At 40.9% G+C, this 18,997-nt stretch overlaps 3 protein-coding genes across 6 annotated transcripts in view; all 3 read left to right on the top strand.

The window, feature by feature from the left end:
* Nucleotides 1–6,315, top strand: part of LOC101769539 (fatty acid amide hydrolase) — a 7,091-nt gene extending 776 nt beyond the window's left edge. Inside the window, exons 3-19 of the mRNA XM_004974909.3 lie at nt 317–507; nt 594–723; nt 866–943; nt 1,032–1,179; nt 1,659–1,771; nt 1,857–1,932; nt 2,229–2,300; nt 2,460–2,511; nt 2,838–2,918; nt 2,990–3,073; nt 3,450–3,553; nt 3,756–3,848; nt 4,073–4,141; nt 4,610–4,674; nt 5,111–5,172; nt 5,452–5,547; nt 5,958–6,315. Of these exons, the coding sequence (XP_004974966.1) occupies nt 317–507; nt 594–723; nt 866–943; nt 1,032–1,179; nt 1,659–1,771; nt 1,857–1,932; nt 2,229–2,300; nt 2,460–2,511; nt 2,838–2,918; nt 2,990–3,073; nt 3,450–3,553; nt 3,756–3,848; nt 4,073–4,141; nt 4,610–4,674; nt 5,111–5,172; nt 5,452–5,547; nt 5,958–6,017 (1,574 nt within the window). The 3' untranslated portion in view covers nt 6,018–6,315. The remainder of the gene's footprint in view (nt 1–316; nt 508–593; nt 724–865; nt 944–1,031; nt 1,180–1,658; nt 1,772–1,856; nt 1,933–2,228; nt 2,301–2,459; nt 2,512–2,837; nt 2,919–2,989; nt 3,074–3,449; nt 3,554–3,755; nt 3,849–4,072; nt 4,142–4,609; nt 4,675–5,110; nt 5,173–5,451; nt 5,548–5,957) is intronic.
* Nucleotides 6,316–8,177: 1,862 nt separating this feature from the next.
* On the top strand, nt 8,178–12,969 carry LOC101768196. 4 transcript variants are annotated; one of them, XM_012847779.3, is made up of 5 exons: nt 8,179–8,578; nt 9,201–9,419; nt 9,698–11,466; nt 11,578–11,618; nt 12,008–12,147. In XM_012847779.3, exons 3-4 carry the CDS (start codon nt 9,703–9,705, stop codon nt 11,602–11,604), a joined length of 1,791 nt encoding a protein of 596 aa, XP_012703233.1. In that variant the 5' UTR covers nt 8,179–8,578; nt 9,201–9,419; nt 9,698–9,702; the 3' UTR covers nt 11,605–11,618; nt 12,008–12,147. The 4 variants fall into 4 exon arrangements, with proteins under 4 accessions (XP_022684096.1, XP_012703233.1, XP_012703232.1 ...); XM_012847778.2 differs by lacking the exon at nt 11,578–11,618 and adding an exon at nt 12,632–12,969 and having other exon boundaries at nt 8,186–8,578; nt 9,253–9,419; nt 12,008–12,543; XM_012847777.2 differs by lacking the exon at nt 11,578–11,618 and adding an exon at nt 12,632–12,969 and having other exon boundaries at nt 8,186–8,578; nt 12,008–12,543.
* Nucleotides 12,970–14,092: 1,123 nt separating this feature from the next.
* LOC101767518 lies at nt 14,093–18,855 on the top strand. Its single transcript, XM_004974905.4, has 5 exons — nt 14,093–14,437; nt 15,110–15,285; nt 17,959–18,142; nt 18,328–18,434; nt 18,534–18,855. Exons 1-5 carry the CDS (start codon nt 14,366–14,368, stop codon nt 18,613–18,615), a joined length of 621 nt encoding a protein of 206 aa, XP_004974962.1. The 5' UTR covers nt 14,093–14,365; the 3' UTR covers nt 18,616–18,855.
* The last annotated feature ends 142 nt before the right edge of the window (nt 18,856–18,997 follow it).

The following is an 18,997-nucleotide window of genomic DNA, read 5'->3' as shown; positions in this document are numbered from 1 at the left end:
AGCACATGATTCCCTTCAAATATATTGATATAGAACTAGCAAGTTTACAGATTTACACAAAGGAAAATGTGACCCAAAAAAAAGTATGTACCAGTGCTTTAGCAGATTGAAAGATATCATTAATGTTTTGCTATATGGATAATCATAGCAAAAAGCTAGCTCCACTGAAAACATTATTGTTCCAAGTAATCCAAATTCTCCAAGTTCCCAGGATTATTAATTTGACAGAAACAGCTTTTACCACAATTTCTGGGTCTCTCTATTCCTAGAAGCGTCACATTACTCAATGTTTGGTTAATTTCTGGAAATTGTTCAGACCCGGAACCGGGAGTTGTGCTTGTGGGGGATGATAGGCACCCAGTGGAAAGAGTTCATGAAGCACTGCAGTACCTCCCCCCGTATGATCCGTCAGTGCGTTGGGCTACTGAGGAGAAGCTCCCTTTCCTTTACTGGAAGATCCGTGACTTTGCACATGCATACCGCTCAGGGATCACAACCCCATCAGTTGTAAGTAGTCCACTGGCCAGAGTGTCTGCATGCTTTTCTGGTTGCATTCCTGCATCTCTGCTGTTTGACTCTGATTGGTGACATAGGTTGCTGAGCATGTCATCGCGGGGGTGGAAGAGTGGAACAACAAGAAGCCTCCAATGCCAATGTTGATATATTTTAATGCAGATGACCTGAGGAAGCAAGCTGAGGATTCCACCAGGAGATTTGAGCAAGGTTTGCCACAACTTGACTACTCATGTTCCCCTTTCTTAGTACAGATCCTCTTTTCCTTTGAATTGAATGGCTTCCATTAGAAATTCCATTTAAAATTCTCATCTATCCGGTTTCCATGATGTGCGTTGCTACTTGTGCCCAGGAAACCCGATATCCATTTTAGATGGGGTCTTCGTCGCCATTAAGGATGACATTGACTGTTTCCCGTATCCAACAAAGGGTTAGTTTAATTGACACTGAAGATGATATTTATTGTTGTGTTACTGTTCAAGTAGCGCAAAACACATTATGTTTGATTTGGATGGCAGGTGCCACAACATTTTTTGACCAAACCCATACTGTGGAGAAAGACGCAGTCTGTGTTGCTCGGTTGCGGAAATGTGGAGTCATCTTTATCGGCAAAGCAAACATGCATGAGCTAGGTCTTGGGGTAACTGGAAACAATCCAAATTATGGGTATGATCAATAGTTGGACAGCTGCTCATTATGTTAAAGTGTCTACAGCTTATGTGGTTGTTTTTCTATTTGAAGCCAAATGCTATATGGCTGTTTTGTCAAGTCACACATGGATACAACAAATGTTCTCCGCTTGTTCTAGGCATTCAGAGCACAAGAGAAATGTCAGATATCAACTATGCTATTATCTTGCTTTTTTCTAAAGCTTGCTAAAAATATGATTTTTTACTACTTCCTGGAAGCAAATTCCATTGACTTTGAGTAAAGCTTAGTTTAGAATCAGAATTCTGGAATGCACATAAATAATATATCCAACGGTATTATTGATTAAAGAACCTTACTCTATAAAGGAGCAAAAGGAAAGTGCAACCCAGAATTACCATTTATGATAATCATCACATGATCAGACAATTTCCATCTGGTTTCTGTTCTTCAGTTCTTCTTTTACTTATTTTTGTCACTTAGTCTTCATCTTGCAGAACAGCAAGAAATCCACATTCGGTTGATAGATATACTGGTGGTTCTTCATCTGGTCCTGCTGCATTAGTATCATCAGGATTATGCTCAGTAGCACTTGGAACAGATGGTGGAGGTTTGTACATATAGAAGTGTGATATTGATTGTCACTAGATTCTTATTTGTAGTAGCCTCTGATTGCTACCTTTTCTTCGCAACAGGTTCAGTTAGAATTCCGTCTGCACTTTGTGGTATTGTTGGTTTCAAGACAACATTTGGGCGGACCGATATGACTGGGTAATAAAGAGATGTTCCATTTCATTGAATATTTACCAGAGTTGTTATTTTATCCGTCATTTATGCTATATATGGATTAGACTACCTTCCAGGATTACTAATAAGCTGCTCTAGTCAAAGTTAGCATCCACTATGTTCTGAAACTGCTTTTGCCTTTTATTTTGCATGGTATCATGCAACAATCAACCAAATCAGACTACGCAGTCGCTACATGAAGTTATCTTGTACTAAATCTCATCATAAAATTTCAAAGTCGTTCAGTTGCATGTTTCTAATTAGAGATATCTTGTTTGCAGGGTACTTTGTGATTCTGGGACTGTTGCAGTTGCTTCTCCTCTTGCATCATCAGTAGAGGATGTTATGCTAGTGTAAGCAGCTTTGCGTGCTATATGATACCATAAGATGCCCTGCATATCCCCGTTAAATTTAGCTATCTTGTTGATAAAGTTAGAAGTTTTGTATCATTAGGTATGACTATCTTTTTGATAAAATTGGGTGTCTGTTAACTGTATTGTATGGCGTTTCAGGTATTCTGCAATAGCAGGATCAAGACCCATGGATAAGCTTACACTTAGACCAGTAAGATATTACGTTATTTCCTGCCTGTTAAGTACCAAGAACTCTGGCATGCTTTTCATGTCAACTGTATGTGGTCAGATTGTACCAGTCAGTCAGCCTCTTAGGCAGTTTGCTTTGAAATGATAGCAGATCAAACGGTGGTACTGTTGTTTTCCATAGACAAATTTTGATCCCACAGTGTGTTAAGACTCATAGTAGAGTGAAATGTTGTGCCTTCTCCATTGTTCCACAAAAATGCAGCATGACTTAACAGGATAGCATCTGATGCTGGATTTAATGCTTCCTATCAATCTTACAACTTCTGTGTCTCTCTTCCCTCTCTGCAGTCACCACTGTGTGTCCCAAATTTGCTTTCTCCTGACAACAGCAATATCATGGGATCAGTTAAAATAGGAAAATATACAGAGGTACATTTTTTCACTTTAAATGGTATTTTGGTATGTCCATACCTGTTCTAAAATGAAATACGCTTCTGTAGTGGTTTCATGATGTTTCTGATCGTGAGATATCGAGTACATGTGAGGATGCACTCAACCTTCTTTGTAGCACTTTTGGATGTCAAGTAAGCCCATTTGTATCTCAACAACTTAGATGATAACAATGCACTATTTAGCATTTCTACTCCCCGAATTATCAACTTATATTTACATAATGATATAGCAGCTGCAAGGCAAACAAGCTCTTATTATAATAGAACCATCATTGTACTGTTGTGGCTTTTGATATATAAAAGTGCATTCTATTTACATCTATAAATGCCATTATACTTGAACTAATGATTATAACGAAATGTTGATTATGAAATGTATATGTTTATTTTGTTTGGGGTTTGCAGTTCCTCGTAATTGATTATTGAGCTGATCATGCTGTATCTTTTATATGCACATTCAGCTCTTCTTTGGCATCTCAGCTAACAAGTCCAATTTGCTTCTTTCAAGATAGAAGAGATAATATTACCAGAGCTTGAAGAGATGCGTACTGCCCATGTCGTTTCGATTGGCTCAGAATCATTATGTGACCTGACTCCTCATTACAAAGCAGGGTACCTATTTGTTTGATGGATTCCATTTTCACAATGTTGTCCCCATTCCCCAGCAGTAGTTCTTAGACATTTCCTTCCAGGGGGGAATAATTCTTGAAATTATTGGTCTGTAAAATGCTAAAATTTAAGTTGTTTGTTACAATGTGCTATCTGAAGCAAAAGATTTCCTTGTCGGTACTAACACTCAGCTTATCTCTTCCAGAAGGCGAACTGAATTTACTCTGGATACTCGAACAAGTTTGGCACTTTTTGGGTCATTCACTTCAACTGATTATGTGGCTTCTCAATGTATAAGGTGAACATGAGCATACATAGAGCCTATGAATTTATTTTACTTTTCTCCCTTTTGTTGATTTTGCAATTGAGTCTAAACTGCAAAGCATCTGTTCCTGACCTATACTACTATACATTGAGGATGGGGGGCTCCTGACACTTGTGTTTTGTTGTAACTTCTTGTTTCGGTCTCCTATATTGTGCTAAGTGTGCACTTAATGTACCTTTTCATGGGGGCGTATATAGGAGGAGGATAATGCACTATCACATGGAAGCTTTCAAGAAGGTTGATGTCATTGCAACTCCTACAACTGGGTAAGAGATGCAGAAGTTTTCTTTATAATTCATCCATGTATATTACATAAAAATATAACATTTTTAGAGTACTAATAAAATTCTAATGTTAATATTTTCAAGTGTGAAATATAAATAGTGTTTTTTCATGTATATTACTGGTCAAACACTCAAACCTGATGAAGTTTGACCTCTCGGAGATGGAGTGTACAATTTAAAAGAAGTCTTTAGAGTAATTATATATATAAACGTGGCATGGGAATGGTTAGATATTCAGTTGCTAACCTAATAAAGGGTGTCATGGTAGGTAATATCCCTGAATTTATCTTTGCCAATCCACAGTTCAAAATAGACAGGAATAATGATGACGCACCTCAATTTATACATTGTTATTATCTACATTTCCAAGAAGCTTTTATATACCTTACCTCTTTTATGAAGTGTGTTATCAATTGCTGTAAGAATTAAGCAACTCTGTTGTTTTTCCAGCATTACTGCACCAAAAATACCACCAAGTGCTCTGAAGTCAGGAGAGTCTGATTATGTTGTGTCAGGTAAACTGTGAGCAGGATATTGTATATTAGGCATCTAAGCAACTCTTTAACTTGTGAAAAGAGGGTTTAACTTATGAAGTTTGACGGCTAGTGTGTGTCACTGTTTTACATTGAAGCAAAGCTGGAGAAAAACAAAGATGGTCTCACTGTAGGGTTATAGCAATTTACATGTTTTTTGCTTGCTTTATAAGCCATTCAGTTTGAACAAAACAGAACTTCGGTGGTTTCATTAATTTCATTGTATAAAAGGAACCATGCCTATTATACAGGGGAGTGTGTTCATCATCTGTATACTTTTGAGCAGTTTACCAAGAAAAGGATATATTCCTGTTTTTCTTCAAGTTGATGCATACCTACTTTGATGCTTGTATAAGTATGGTTGTTTGTTCTACGGAGATCAGATACACCTTTTTTTTAACACTGCCCTTTATTGCAGCTTACCTGATGCGATTCGTCATAGCTGGGAACTTAATTGGTTTGCCAGCGCTAACTGTGCCTGTAAGTATCATCCAACTATCCATGTACCATGAGTGAGTACATATTGCGTCTTCTTGTTACCTGTTGTGGTCTATACTGGAGGCTGATCATAATTACCACTCGGCATATATAATGAACTCTTCTGGACTATTGAGCTGCCTAGCATAGTTGGATATACCATTGGCATTGTTTCTGATAGACAAGTTGAGAACTTGTGTAAGAAAATCGATGGTTTTGGTTTAATCTAGCTCAAATGCAGATAAATTGTCTCCAGTGACATGTTGCTGTTTGTCTTGTCAGGTTGGTCATGACAAGCAGGGCCTTCCTATAGGTTTGCAACTGATAGGTCGTCCATGGGGCGAGGCTAGCTTACTGAGGGTGGCTTCTGCAGTGGAGGTACTGTTACTGTACATCAGTACATGTGAATCATTTTACTTTCCATAGTTGTGGTTTCAGCAGAGAATCTGGTCATATAGTCATATTCACTAAGTTTAGATTTATCTTCTGGCACTAATCTTTTAACATCACTGTCATGATCACCAATTGACCTCTGTACTTTGGGTACTTATTACTTACATGATTGCATCAAAAAGGCTGATTTACAAGGTGGTGAAGCACTTGGCATCACAGTGCAAATAAAAATAAGCTATGCAACTTTTAACGAAAAGGATAATTTAAGCATGAATGCAGATGGGGAATAAACACCTTTTCTTTTGATGAGGATTTCACTTGGAAATATCTTATATTCTTCTTCTGGAACTCTGGGATACTGAATATTTGATTGAAACACAATCTGCTGCTTGCAGGAACTATGTCTGAAGAAGCGGAACCGGCCCTCCGCATTTTACGACATTCTGAAGGCCTGAAATGCCGCTGTATTTGTACATAATTCCTCTGTTAGTGATGGCATGGGTGACGAGGGGTCGCTGGTCGTGACTGGGATAGAAGATTGTTATTCAAGTTGTCTGTAATCACCACGATGGGGATGGCTGCAGAGCGCAGACCATTATTCCTGCTGGTATAATAAGCCTGACGTAGCAACAGGTCAATTCGCGATTTTATTTTGACATGGATGTGCACAAGGACGTGTGAGGCAAATGTTGATGTGCGTCCCTGCTTCTTGTTTTGCAAGCAATTCACAGTCCTCTATTATCATACCGCCAAGGAGGGGTCATTTTCGGTAGTAGTGACAGATGATTGATGGGGCACTCCTGTCCACCAACTTTGTTTCGTACGGGCGCCTTCGCCACCGCCCCATAGTGGAGATGGTGGAGGCGGTGCCTCCACTTCCACCATTGATGGTCACCACACTTCAGCACGATTCTCACTCATTGCTATCGCTACGGCAAAGTCAGTGCATTGGTGCGCAGCTTGCCTACGCCTTTTTGCCTATCGCTACACCATTCATGGACTACCTCTGTTTTTTTTATATACGACGTCATTAATTTTTTTTTCATTTGTTTGACTTTTCATATTTTCTACAAATATTTATATACATGGATAAATCTACAAGAAACCTAAAGTATTTATCACTCATTTTACTTCACTCACCTAATTAACTAAATAAATGTTATCGATCAAAGAAAATTCAATTGTGTCACATATTTTATCTACATCTGAAACGGATGGCTGAGATCGATTCTAATCTCATTTCTTCCTCTCCACGTCCGCTCATTCTTATCCACTTGATCATCCCTAAACACTGTTGGCGCCCAACCCTCAACCTTGCTAGTGACGTCTCTAGCACCGGCGCGCGCGACCCACTAGCAAGCCCCTTCGTCGTCAAGCCTCCTCACACCTCTCTTCTTTCTCTCCTGTCGCCGAGTGCTACTCACCGTTACCTACTGCGCATGATTACGTACAGCCAATTCATATACATGCCCACCATTTTCACATAATAATTTAGCTGTTCAGCACCACCTGCAACGGGCGTAGTCCCCGCCATTGCTGCCACTAGCTCGCCTCTAGATATAGGTATTGCCCAACCTCTCATTCTAAAAGCCGCTAACAGGGGTAATGAAAACCATTGCTATTTTACTTTAAATAAATATTTTGAAACTATTGTTGATCAACAAAGTAATATGGTAAAATAGCTCCCATCGCATCAGATTAGAAGGTTTTTATCCTTTGTGCCAATAGATTTTGAGTCAACAGCCAAGATCCTTACCTCTCTCGTCTCACCTTCTGAAAATGCTCGTTTTCATGGATTCCCCCGTTCATATATGCTAGATTTCTTCCGATCAAACGGTTCTCTACCCATACACACCTCTAGCTTCTTTGCGTACGAGTCCTTCACACCATCCTTCAATTCGTTCCACTCAGGATTAACTTTAGTATGCTCTACCAATGTACGATAATAAATGTGTGTAAAATTGGTAAAAAATAAGAATAGACAAGGTATGTAGGTATCTACCATTATGCGAAAATTGAGATTAATAAAAGAATGCAATGAGAAATTAAAGAAAAGAGAAATCAGCATATTAATAGTTATGGGACTCGTACATATACAAACTTCATTTTTTTTGTTTCTCGTTACATAAGTTTTATTCAATTTAGGTTTTGTATGCGGATAGATGCTTGTATAATCTATGCTTCCATATATTTTTGGTGAATTTTTTATATACATTTAGAAGGTGCTACCTTAGCGCTAAATTTGTTAATTGTTTCATAAACAAAGACGCTCAAAGAAGCCTCGTTCTCACTATTTCTCTTAGGCCTTGTTATCATTAATCAAATATGTTAAACCCCTCCAATCCATTTGTATTGGGAGGGAAAGTTTATTTTTCCACAACAATTCACATGGATTATGATTAAAATGGGTTTAGTTAGACAAGGGTCGAAGAATACAGAGATGTGAGCTTGAAAAAAATAACAACTGGCAATGTTGGGAAAGAAGAGTTAAAGTTTGGCGACAAAATGCTCGGTGGAGGGAGAACCACGTGAGGAATAGTCGTACAGTACGGGAGAAAAACTTTTAATGATTTTGCAAAGTAAAATAAAAAAATGGAGGGACAATAATTAATAGAAAAAGAGAGCCGGCGTTCCCCCTTCCCTTTGTGCGCGAGCGGCTGCCGCCTCCATCTTTCTCCCCGCTTCGTCGCCGCCACCTCGCTCCTCTCGGGATCCTTCGGGAGGTTCCTCCTCCTCTGACTGCCTACTATTGAACACACGCCGCCGCCGCCGCCGCCCAGAAGTGGAGTCGAGGGGATCAGTGGAGTAGGAAGAGGGGGAGGAGCTGAGGCGGAAGTTTTGCTGTCGACGTGATTCCGCTACGCCGCCCAGACCCCAATCGCTCCCGGGCCCTCGCCCTTTCCTCTCTGCCCAGCGCCGCCGCATCGGGTGGGTTTTCCGGAGGTGCCCAGGCCGTCGAACGACCGAGCCCTCTCATCCGACGCGTGGGCGGGCCACCCGACCCCCTTCGGCCAAAGTGAGCATTTTCACTAGTCACTACCAAATCCCTTTGCATTTGTTGGTACATGTATTGTGGTAAAACGGAATGCATTCATGTCGTGAATTGCGGATCAACTGCATAAAACCTGTATCGATGCTCTTTGATTTGTTCATCAACACTTCAACTCTACTGATATGCATGATTATCTGACATGACGGATGGCGCCACATGGGCCGCTTTACTCAGATGAATTAACGCTGCATAGATTGCAAATCAGTTGATGCATAAAAGTGGATTCATGCTGTGATTTCTTCGTGCTTGGATCAATTGAACTGGCACAAGTTCAAGCTGATCGATGGGAGTAACTCATCTCGTCATGCTTACTGTCACATGTTTGCACTGGGCATCCATGCAAGCAGCTTTTCATTTTATTCCATCATCATGTGCTGATTCAAGGAAAACATTGTGCATCGATCTTCCTTCAACTATTTGAAAAGGAAGATCTTTTCTATATTTATATTTGGCTTTGCATCTGTCTCCACGCAGAAGTATAATAAGTGCCGTATCAACAGTAGACATGACTGATGATGTTCATTAGGCTGTTTATAAGGCTGATCGGGGCCTTAGTCACTTAAGTTCGTCACTTCCTTTTTCTCAGGGAGCAAGATGATGTTGGATTCGTTCACAAGATGTAGCTTGGCTGTTTTCAGGTTGTAAAGCCAGCCCTTTCGGGAAAAAAGAGCTGACTGATGTGACATGGAACTTCAAAGGCAAGCTTGCCTTCATGCTTTGAGCCAGATGGAGTGAAACCATGGCCCTCATCACAGCTGCAGCTGGAGGAACCTTCCTTGTCAGAACTCGACAATTTAACTCCCATGTAATCACCTATGTTCTTTTCTCCTTTAATTACCTTTGTATTGTTACTGCTCCTCTCCTTTTACTATTGCCATTTAGATTATGATGATGTCTCCAGCTAATCCTCCCAATACATTTCTCATGCACTGCGAGCTATCGCCATCCATTGTTACTTGTCTTATTGATCACTTACTTGAACAATCCTGTTACACATTCAGTCCGTACGATATATTCCATGCACACAGCACATATAAAGATCTAGATGCTAATATTGTTGGGCTCTTTGACATGTTACTGTAGACATTATGAGGAGCGAAGTAATAGAAGCTGGAAGGCTAGTGAACCTGTGGAATGAATGGGGGATACAAATCCTGGTCCTTGTAAGCTTTGCGTTGCAAGTGTTCCTCCTCATCTTTGGAGGGATCCGCAGGCGTAGCTCCTCTACTGTGCTGATGTTCTTCCTCTGGTCGGCATACCTGCTGGCTGACTCCACAGCGATATACACACTGGGCCATCTATCAGTCGACAGTAGGTCAGATGAGCACGAGCTGGTGGCCTTCTGGGCACCGTTCCTCCTGCTGCACCTTGGTGGCCCAGACAATATCACAGCATATGCGCTCGAAGACAACACGCTCTGGCTGCGTCACCTGCAAACTCTCGCTGTGCAGGTCCTAGGAGCTGCTTATGTGATATACGAGTACATCGCCTGCAGTGGGACCTTGCTTTTGCTGGCCTCCCTCTCCATGTTTGTTGCCGGTCTTCTCAAATATGGTGAGAGGATATGGGCGCTCAAGTGTGGCAACATTAGCAGCATCCGCAACAGCATCAGCACCCGAAAGTTCAAGACTAACCCTTACCTGTTACTGAATTTGGGTACCAGCGAAGAGGAACTACTGCTTGGAGCCCACTCCCAATTCGATATCTGCAAAGGTGTCTTCGCAGATATCATAATGGTACCGAGCCACTTGGTCCGTTCAATATCTAATTCTAAACCAGGTTCTGTAATATCTTATTTGGGAGAGGATCTATACAAGTTGGTCGAGATGGAGCTGTCTCTGATGTATGACTTCCTGTACACCAAGGCAGCGGTAATCCACACATGGTATGGCTTCTGCATCCATTTCATTTCATTGCTTGGCACAGCCACAACGTTTCTGTTGTTTCAACTCAGTATCAACAGTAGTGGAAATGGTTTCAGCAGAGTGGATGTGATTATCAGTTATGTTTTACTGGTTGGGGCTTTGGTCCTGGAAATCATATCAGTGTGCAGGGCTGTACTATCCACCTGGACATGTTCTTTGTTGCACCGCAGGGGCAGGGGATGGGAGTGGCCTCTCCATGTTATCACTTCCCTTGGTCAGCGTGTCCATCCAGCAAGTAGGAGGCTCTGGTCGGGCTCCATTGGTCAGTACAATTTGTTCCACCTGTGCACCCGCAACACGAATGAGATAGGGAGCAGACTAGCAATGAAATTGGGGCTCCAGGACTGGTGGAACCAGATGCATTTCTCGGGCACTTTCTCACATAGCGACATATTGTCAATACAAGATATCAAGAAATTGGTTCTGCAAGCACTGGTAGACAAGGATCGAGCGCTGCAATACAAAAATACCGATTCGAACTCAAGAGGCAGCTTTATACTTAAAAGTATGGAAGCCTATGAGGACTTTGCTCGCTGGAGTGTCAACATCGACTTTGACGAGAGCATTCTTGTTTGGCACATTGCAACTGAGGTGTACATCCGGAAATCCAAGGGCAAACATACAAAAGAGCTCCTTGAGGCTACCGAGGTACTATCCAATTACATGATGTTCCTGTTGGTGGTAAAACCCAACATGCTGCCTGGTGCTGCACGGCACAACATACATCTCACCTCCTGTGAACAACTAGAAGTACAATGCCGTGCGCGCTTTGGTGATAAGGACAACCCAGTGGCGCCGTCTCCCACAAGCTGGAATCCGTACTGTATGTTTAAGGAATTGTTCCACCATGATGGCCCTAATTGCTCCAGGATCCCACGAAGGGAGAAGCTTGCAGAGATGGCGTGGAGTTTCTCCCAATTTGCACTGGTATGGGCTGAGTGTGGCCTCAAGTTCATTCATATTATTTGAAAATCTGTTTCTTCTTTCTTGGAACAATGACCCAAGCTCTGCCTCACTGTTTGCAATTTCAATTTGCAGGTATACCTTCCATGCCAATTCAACTGAAACGCATTTCGTTGGTAAATACGTTTGATAATATAGAAGATCTTAAACAAGATTCTATTTTCATACTTGCTGACTTTACTAGCAGAACCAGCACATGCCTATATTCAAAGTTGCACCTAAATAGCAGTTTTATTTTGAATCTCATAATGCTCAGTTGAAGTTTGTTTCCTGATCATTGACTACGTCTAATGAAATTGAAAAGGAGATCCTTTATTTTTTTAGACCATGGTCTAGCAAAGTCAGGAAACAAAATTAAACTTAACATGCACCATGATAGTACACACATAACTCATTCAATGTGTTCTATTTTGCCTCCACTGAAGATTCACATAGGTAGCGCACGCCTATACCTGAAATCCTATTAAGTGCTTTGATTTTATCTAACCATCCTCCTCAATCTCAGGGAACAGTAAGGGCACCAAATCCACATGGGGATTCCATCCGTGACAGTGCTAATATGTATGCAATCTTGCTCGCCAACGAGCTTCTGAGCATAGAGTTGCGCTGGCAAGAGCAGCGTGATCCTTTGGAACTGATCCTCGGGGTGTGGGTGGAGTTGTTGTTGTACGCTGCAAACCATTGCAGCCAAGAGTCCCATGCCAGGCAGCTCAGCAATGGGTGCGAGTTCATTACCATCGTGTCATTACTAGCGCACCACTTCAAGTATTACTCTGGGGTCTCCAGGGGCACTGAAGACATTGGTGGAAGTAAGCCCACAAGTGAAAGTAACCCATAAGTGAAAACCAGGTTTAGATGAATTTGAACATTTTCACCTGAAAATGGCCCCTCGTTGTTCAGGAGAAACTGATGATTTCACCCCTCCAATGAAACCAGCATAGTTATCTGTAAATAAATATAATAAATATTGGGATTCATTCATAATGGGAACCACATGCTGCAAGATTAACTTCCTCTTTGCATTCAAAAATCTATTACAAGGTGAGTCTGGCATGCCTATTCATGTGACATGTTACTTGAATCCTTGTGTATGCTTAATTGCTTATATATAATTTTTTTTCACGATCAGGATCATCATCAGCGTTGATTCATAACAGCGAAAGGCCCTGGCTGGTGGCGCAAGTATGGTGCCGCATGTCAGGATCACAATCTGCCTGGATTGATCTTTTCTTTCTTTTCTTTTTTGGTGAACATTGGTGGCCGGCGTAGCAGTGAGGCAAGACGCCAATGTGAAATAGCAATTCTTATATTTTTACATAGCTGTTGTGTGACCATGAGAAATTATAGGTATCCAGCCGAGGTTGTTGTAGCTTCACTGTTGCCTGTCCATGCTGTTGTCTTGCTGACATGCAATGTCTTTTCGTTCCTGTGAGGACCAAGGAAATTTATTGCCTTTTTCCAGCTTTACCCACCAACTATCTCGGCAGTTGAAGTGTCTGATTATATTGTGCCAGGTAAAATTTTAGCAGGGTTATTTTATCTCCGGGAACATGGAGAGAGAAGATGAGGTGCGCGTGCAAAAAGCTGAAAATTTGTCACCATTGAGTTGCTAGTGCGGTTTAATTAATCAAAATAGTATTTTGTATCATTAACTAACTTCTACTTCTAATCCCAGAGTATTTTCCGTTTTCTTTAGCTAGGCATCTTTTTAGACAACACTATCCATATTAGTAAGAAATGGATGTATCCACTTATATCCTAAACATTCATAGGTAAAAACCACACACCCGTGTCCATACCTATGGGCTATGGGTGGAATTTTCACACGTTCACTCACACCCATGTGTTAGATTGCCATCTCTACTCATCCAGTCGAGAATATGGCTACTTTTAGATTTATTTTAAGTCAAACTATTGTAGATCTGCATGAGGCATAGTTTAGCTAAGTAGATTGCTGTGATTTTAATCTGATTTTTTTCAGAATTCTAACTGCATTTTAGGATTTTTGCCTCATTTTCCCTAAAAACTAGGTGGTTGAATTGCCGTTGGGCCACAATTTATATTCAAATTTATAGAAGAAAATTATTCATGTAGTCATAGTTTAGCTCTAAGAGCATCTCCAATAGTCTCCCAATAAACATTCTCAATAACTATTATGAGGATATCCCAATATCCATTTAATTGTTATTGCGAGAGTTAATTTTGCAGTCTCTCAATAATCTCACCCCAATCCAACTGCTGTATTGGGAGAGTCACAACTCCTCCTTTATTTAGGGAGAGTTGGGGTGAATTATTAGGTTGTTCCAATAATTATTGGGAAAAAAGAAAAGTAAAAGAAATCTGTTAAAGCACTATTTTTTTTTATAAATTCTTTTAACATGATAGTTGGATACGGAGATGATGGAAAAGGCCACGAGGCACAGGTCCACACAAATTCCGCATGAGCCCAGCCCGCATTCATTCTAGCCCCACGAATGGTGAGCAAGTGAGTTGGGCCTGACAGGCAGATAGGACAGCCCGCACAAGTGACTAGCGAGCAAATGAGTTGGGCCTTGTAAGAACTAATGCAGGCCTTCTAGGGTAAACCCAGGTAGAAAAAAAAAAACCAAAAGATCCCAGCGTTCCCCTCCTGCGCGACGCGGCCGCCGCCTGCGCCTCCCCTTCTTCCTCCCAGCTCCGGTCGCCCTCACCGTACCTCGCCTCCGTCAGCCGCCTCCCCTCTGCTCATCTGCGGGGCTCCTCTAACTAGGGGACCTGGTAGTACCAGCTTCCGCCGCCGTGCAGCCGGGAGGAAATCCCGGAGGAGGAGAGGTGGGATCAGTACAGGAGCAGCAGCTAGGCGACCGAGAGGAGGTTGGGGAGGATGGTTTCGCTGTCGACGTGGTTCCGCTATGCCGCCCACAAGTTCGAGTACTCCATCTCCCTCTCATGGAAGGTACTAACTGATACATTCATCTCCATCCCTCCCCATGCTTCCTCTGCCTCCTCCTCGCCCCCCCTCGCTCTAGATCCATGCGTGCTAGTAGTAGTGTTTTTCCTATCTTTCTCTCTAAAAATCTCCCCTATCTGCGTTTCTGCCTGTTACTTTTCGGTTCTGTTCGATCCATTTGCCATTGATCGAAACACTGCTACACACTTCAATTTTGGAGCTAACTAGGCTGTGTAAACGAACAGCTGGACTGTAGGAAATGTATGCAACATTATGCGTGCTGTGCTTGCGGCAGCCTCAGCCCTCAAATTAAAGAACAGTATCATACCCTGGACTTTATTCCTTCACGTTCCTACTTTGATTTGTTATTAGTCTGCCCAGGGCCGCCTTAGTCTTGGCGTCACGAGCTTATTTATGTTTTATTTATGCTATTTGTTGGCAACTTTTTAGAAAACTTAGATTGAAACTTGTAATTCTAGATGGTTGAGTGCGCAAGTCATGCAGAGACCGGAGTAAATAAATTCCTTTATCTAAAAAGTGTGCCTAGGGCCACCAAGTTGATTGTACACATGGATACAGATTGCAAGCAATCATGTTTTTTTTTGGGGCCATTATGTAAGAACATTTCCCTAAAAAAACTGTTCATATATTTCTCTCCTTGCTTCTGTATCCAAGCAGAAATATAATGTCGGCCAGATCAACAGTAGAGAGCTAACTGATGCGATATGGAAAAACTTCTTCCAAGGCAAGCTCACCTTCACGCATTGGACCAAAGGGGGAGAAGCCATGACTCCCATCGTATCTCCAACTGGAGGAACGCTCCTTGTCAGAAAGCTCGCAAATTTAAGCCCCACGTAAGCACTTTTCTTTCTCCTGTGCACTCTGCTAGCTGCGCCTCTCTTTTTTATGTTGCCAATTATTCCTTAGTTAGCAATATATGCTTGTGCGCAAAGTTTATGTTGTTGTTGAAAATAAATATGTGCACTCAAGTTCAAAAGTTAAATAATAAGGTATACTTTAGGTGACAGTTTACAATGTACTAATTGAAATCTTTGAAGTACCCCTATACTTTTTTCTAAGCGATTCCCCCTTTCATATTTTTTTTCATATCCGACCCTCTTAACATCTAAAATTCACTGGACTAGTCTGTATTACTCATCCATCCCAAATTATAAGTCATTCCAAGAATCTTGGAGAGTCAAAGTATCTCAAGTTTGACCAAATTTATATGATAATATAATAACATTTATGATGTCATCTAAGTATCATTAGATTCTTCATCAATTATATTATCATAGTATACCTATTTGATGTCATAAATCTTTATAATTTTCTCTATAATTTTGGTCAAACTTGAGATGCTTTGACTCTCCAAGATTCTTGGAATGACTTATAATTTGGGATGGAGGGAGTACATCAGAATTATTGAAATCTGAAACTTTCCATGCCTAAACTATTAAGTGTTCGAAGCCATTTTTTTAATGTAATTTATATATTGTTCTTTCTTGTACTAGGATATTACCCAAGATTTTCTTTGGTACTGCACAGCGCTCACCATTTATGTCCATACGCAACCAGCATGACTTGATCTATATGACGTAGGGCTCTAATAAAGTAATCATGATGCGGGTGCTTGCACGTTGTTCTCATCTTAGGATCATGGAGATCACTTGATCCATTTAATCCGGTGAATTGATGGCACAAACATGCAAACATCTGTTTAAACAAGCACCTGTGATAAAAGAATTTGCTCCAAGTACACGCTTGATCATCTACTGAATCAGGCAGGCAGACAAGCTGTTGCAGTCACAAGGATGCACAAGAACACACGAGGTAGAGAATAACTCCTAATTCATAAGGGGGGCAACTATGGCAAAGATTGCACTTCTTGGCTTGTCTGTTTTTCTAATTTAGATTCCTGGTTAGGGTTTTAGAAGAGCATCCCTCCTAGTTGGGCTGTTGGGTTTACTAAGCCCAGTCTGATTTGTGGACCTGGTACAGCTTACACCGAAATATGCATAATTCTTTCTAAAATAATTTCAAATGAGTGTCCATCTATTACATTTGAAAGTAGACTTGACAAGGTTTCCATCCATATAAAATACTCGTCTTGGAAGCTTGTCAGTAGTGCAGAATTCATTGTCTTGGAAGCTTGCGAGTAGTGCAGAATTCATTGTGAAGTTCATGGACAGAATCTGGGCGTGAAAATGTTGATTGCAACTTGTTTATCTCTATCCATAAATCCATCTCTTGGCTTCACCTCCCTTTGCCTGTGCTTCAAACCTGAGAACAAGCAATGTGGTTCCATTTGGTAGTAAGAAATTCTTAGTAAGGGAATTCTTATATTCATTAAGGAACAATTTCACCTTGTGTTGTAGTTGCTTAGTTTGAGCTTGTCATTGTTTCGTCATATGCTACCTTGTATTGTTCAGCAAAGAACGCTTGAGTGAAACTAGGGATGACCTCATCGATTTGACTAATATTGTGCCATGTGGCTCGCTTCTTAATCAGTTTCCTACTGCAAAAATTGTATTAGAACTAACCAGGAACTGCTTAGGCTTTGTTTTGCATTTTGATGCTTTATTTGAAGCTTTGAGCACACATATATTTTCTATTTCTATACATAGTAATAACTAATAGGAAACCTATACTTGAGAACCAAAAATGGGAATAATATGCTGTTCAGATATCTTCTCATTAACAAACTATATTGCACTCTTCGCCAAAAAAAAAAAACTATATTGGCATATTGCACAGCATTTGTAAAGGCCGCAGTTCTAATAGAGTTTTTGTACCAGTAAGCCCTTCAACCTCAAACAAACCTAATCACAGCTCAACAATATGACTCTTAGCTGACATTTATGTACAAAAATAGAAAAAAATCATATACTACAGGGAAATAACTTCAGAAAGTAATTCTGTAAAGAAAAGGAAAAAATGGTGTCTAAACAGTCACAAGTACTGGATTTTTGTTTTCTTGCTGTTGATGGCTGCAACTCATGTGGTGATGCTATTCACTGCTTGGAGCTGTCGTAGAGTTGAGGAGCAGCGATGATGTTTTGCTCACTGGTCCAGAATTAGGGTTTGATGTAGATTTATGTAATCCCCAGGGCCCAAGCCAGCTCAGGCCTAACCCTGTGACAATACATACACAAAAGCTCATTTGCATATTTGATAATCAACTCAATAGTCAATGAACAAAAGCTGATTTGCATACACAAAAGCAGGTCCATCTTGTACAGTGCAACATAATTTTCACTGTTGACTATGTGGAGTTTAGTTAACTACAAGAAAGGCTGTCATGTATGTACTGGACTAACCAATACCTGATACCTCCTTTTAAATCAACTGATGGATCTCATGGAATATCTATTATTTTGCATTTTTGCAAAGACTCATAAAGCATGAATGTAAAGGAAGCCTGGTTGTCTGCCTGTTTGGTTCATAAGGCCACTTCACCTTACAGAATCATCTATGGCTTGAAACATTTTTTTAATAATCTTCTATGCATCAAATTATCTTCACAGACAAGTCTTTGTTGGAGATGTCGTCTTGTTAAAAGATCCAGAGAAATCGGATGATTTAATTATTCGACGACTGGCTGCCCTGGAAGGCTATGAGATGGTCTCTAATGATGAGAAGGATGAGCCATTTGTACTTGAGAAAGATCAATGCTGGGTCCTGGCAGACAACCAAGCCCTAAAGCCCAAGGTAAGTAATTAGATGCTTGTAGTAGTAACATACACAATTCTGTTAGTTGTTGTTGTACTAAGATATGCTCAATTTTATTATGTCTTGACTATAGATGCTCAAAGTGTGGTTTTGGTGAATAATTGTCTTTGCATTTCAACAAAGGCATTTTTCGTTAAAGTTTTTCATGACCGTTTTGGTAACAGGAAGCTAGAGATAGCCGATTGTTTGGACCTGTCCCTATGACCGACATCCTTGGCAGAGTGATATACTCTTTAAGAACAGCCGTCGATCATGGCCCAGTTGAGAACAGGTCTCTTCCTACGCTATATTCAACTCTGACTCTCATCTCATTTAATACGTCCACCACGCGGGGGACTAAATCTTTGCTCCTACTATCTCCGTGCAACAGTGGCATGGCCATGAACCAGGATGCCCCAGTACTGGCAGTAGAGCTTGATGTGGAAGAGATGGCGAAGAACAATAAGACGTAGACACTTGATGCTTTTGACATACTGCTCTGTAACTTACCGTTACTTTGGGTTTTGTTATTTACGATCTGTTACTTCAAGTAGAACCTCCATTGGAATGTTATTCACGATTTGCCTGTGGAGAAGTCAATAATCGTTTCAACAAATAATCCAGAGGTTGCTGGATCGTGATCTTTCCAACTGTGTCGGTAACGTTGTGTGATTGTAATGCCTGAATTTGAGATCACAATTTCGTTTGCTGCACCATGACCTTTCTAATTTTGTATCATTAGCAAGGTGAAATCAAATGTGACCTGATAAATTGCGGCAGGTTTTCTGTGTGTCCCTGAACGGATAAGCTGCTGCAAGAGCTCTGCAGCGTAGTTACCTGGTCAAAGTTTTAAAA

This window comes from Setaria italica, chromosome VII (genome assembly GCF_000263155.2).
Source record: "Setaria italica strain Yugu1 chromosome VII, Setaria_italica_v2.0, whole genome shotgun sequence".
NCBI classification, from domain to species: Eukaryota; Viridiplantae; Streptophyta; class Magnoliopsida; order Poales; family Poaceae; genus Setaria; species Setaria italica.
This window is presented reverse-complemented; position numbering and strand designations above follow the sequence as displayed.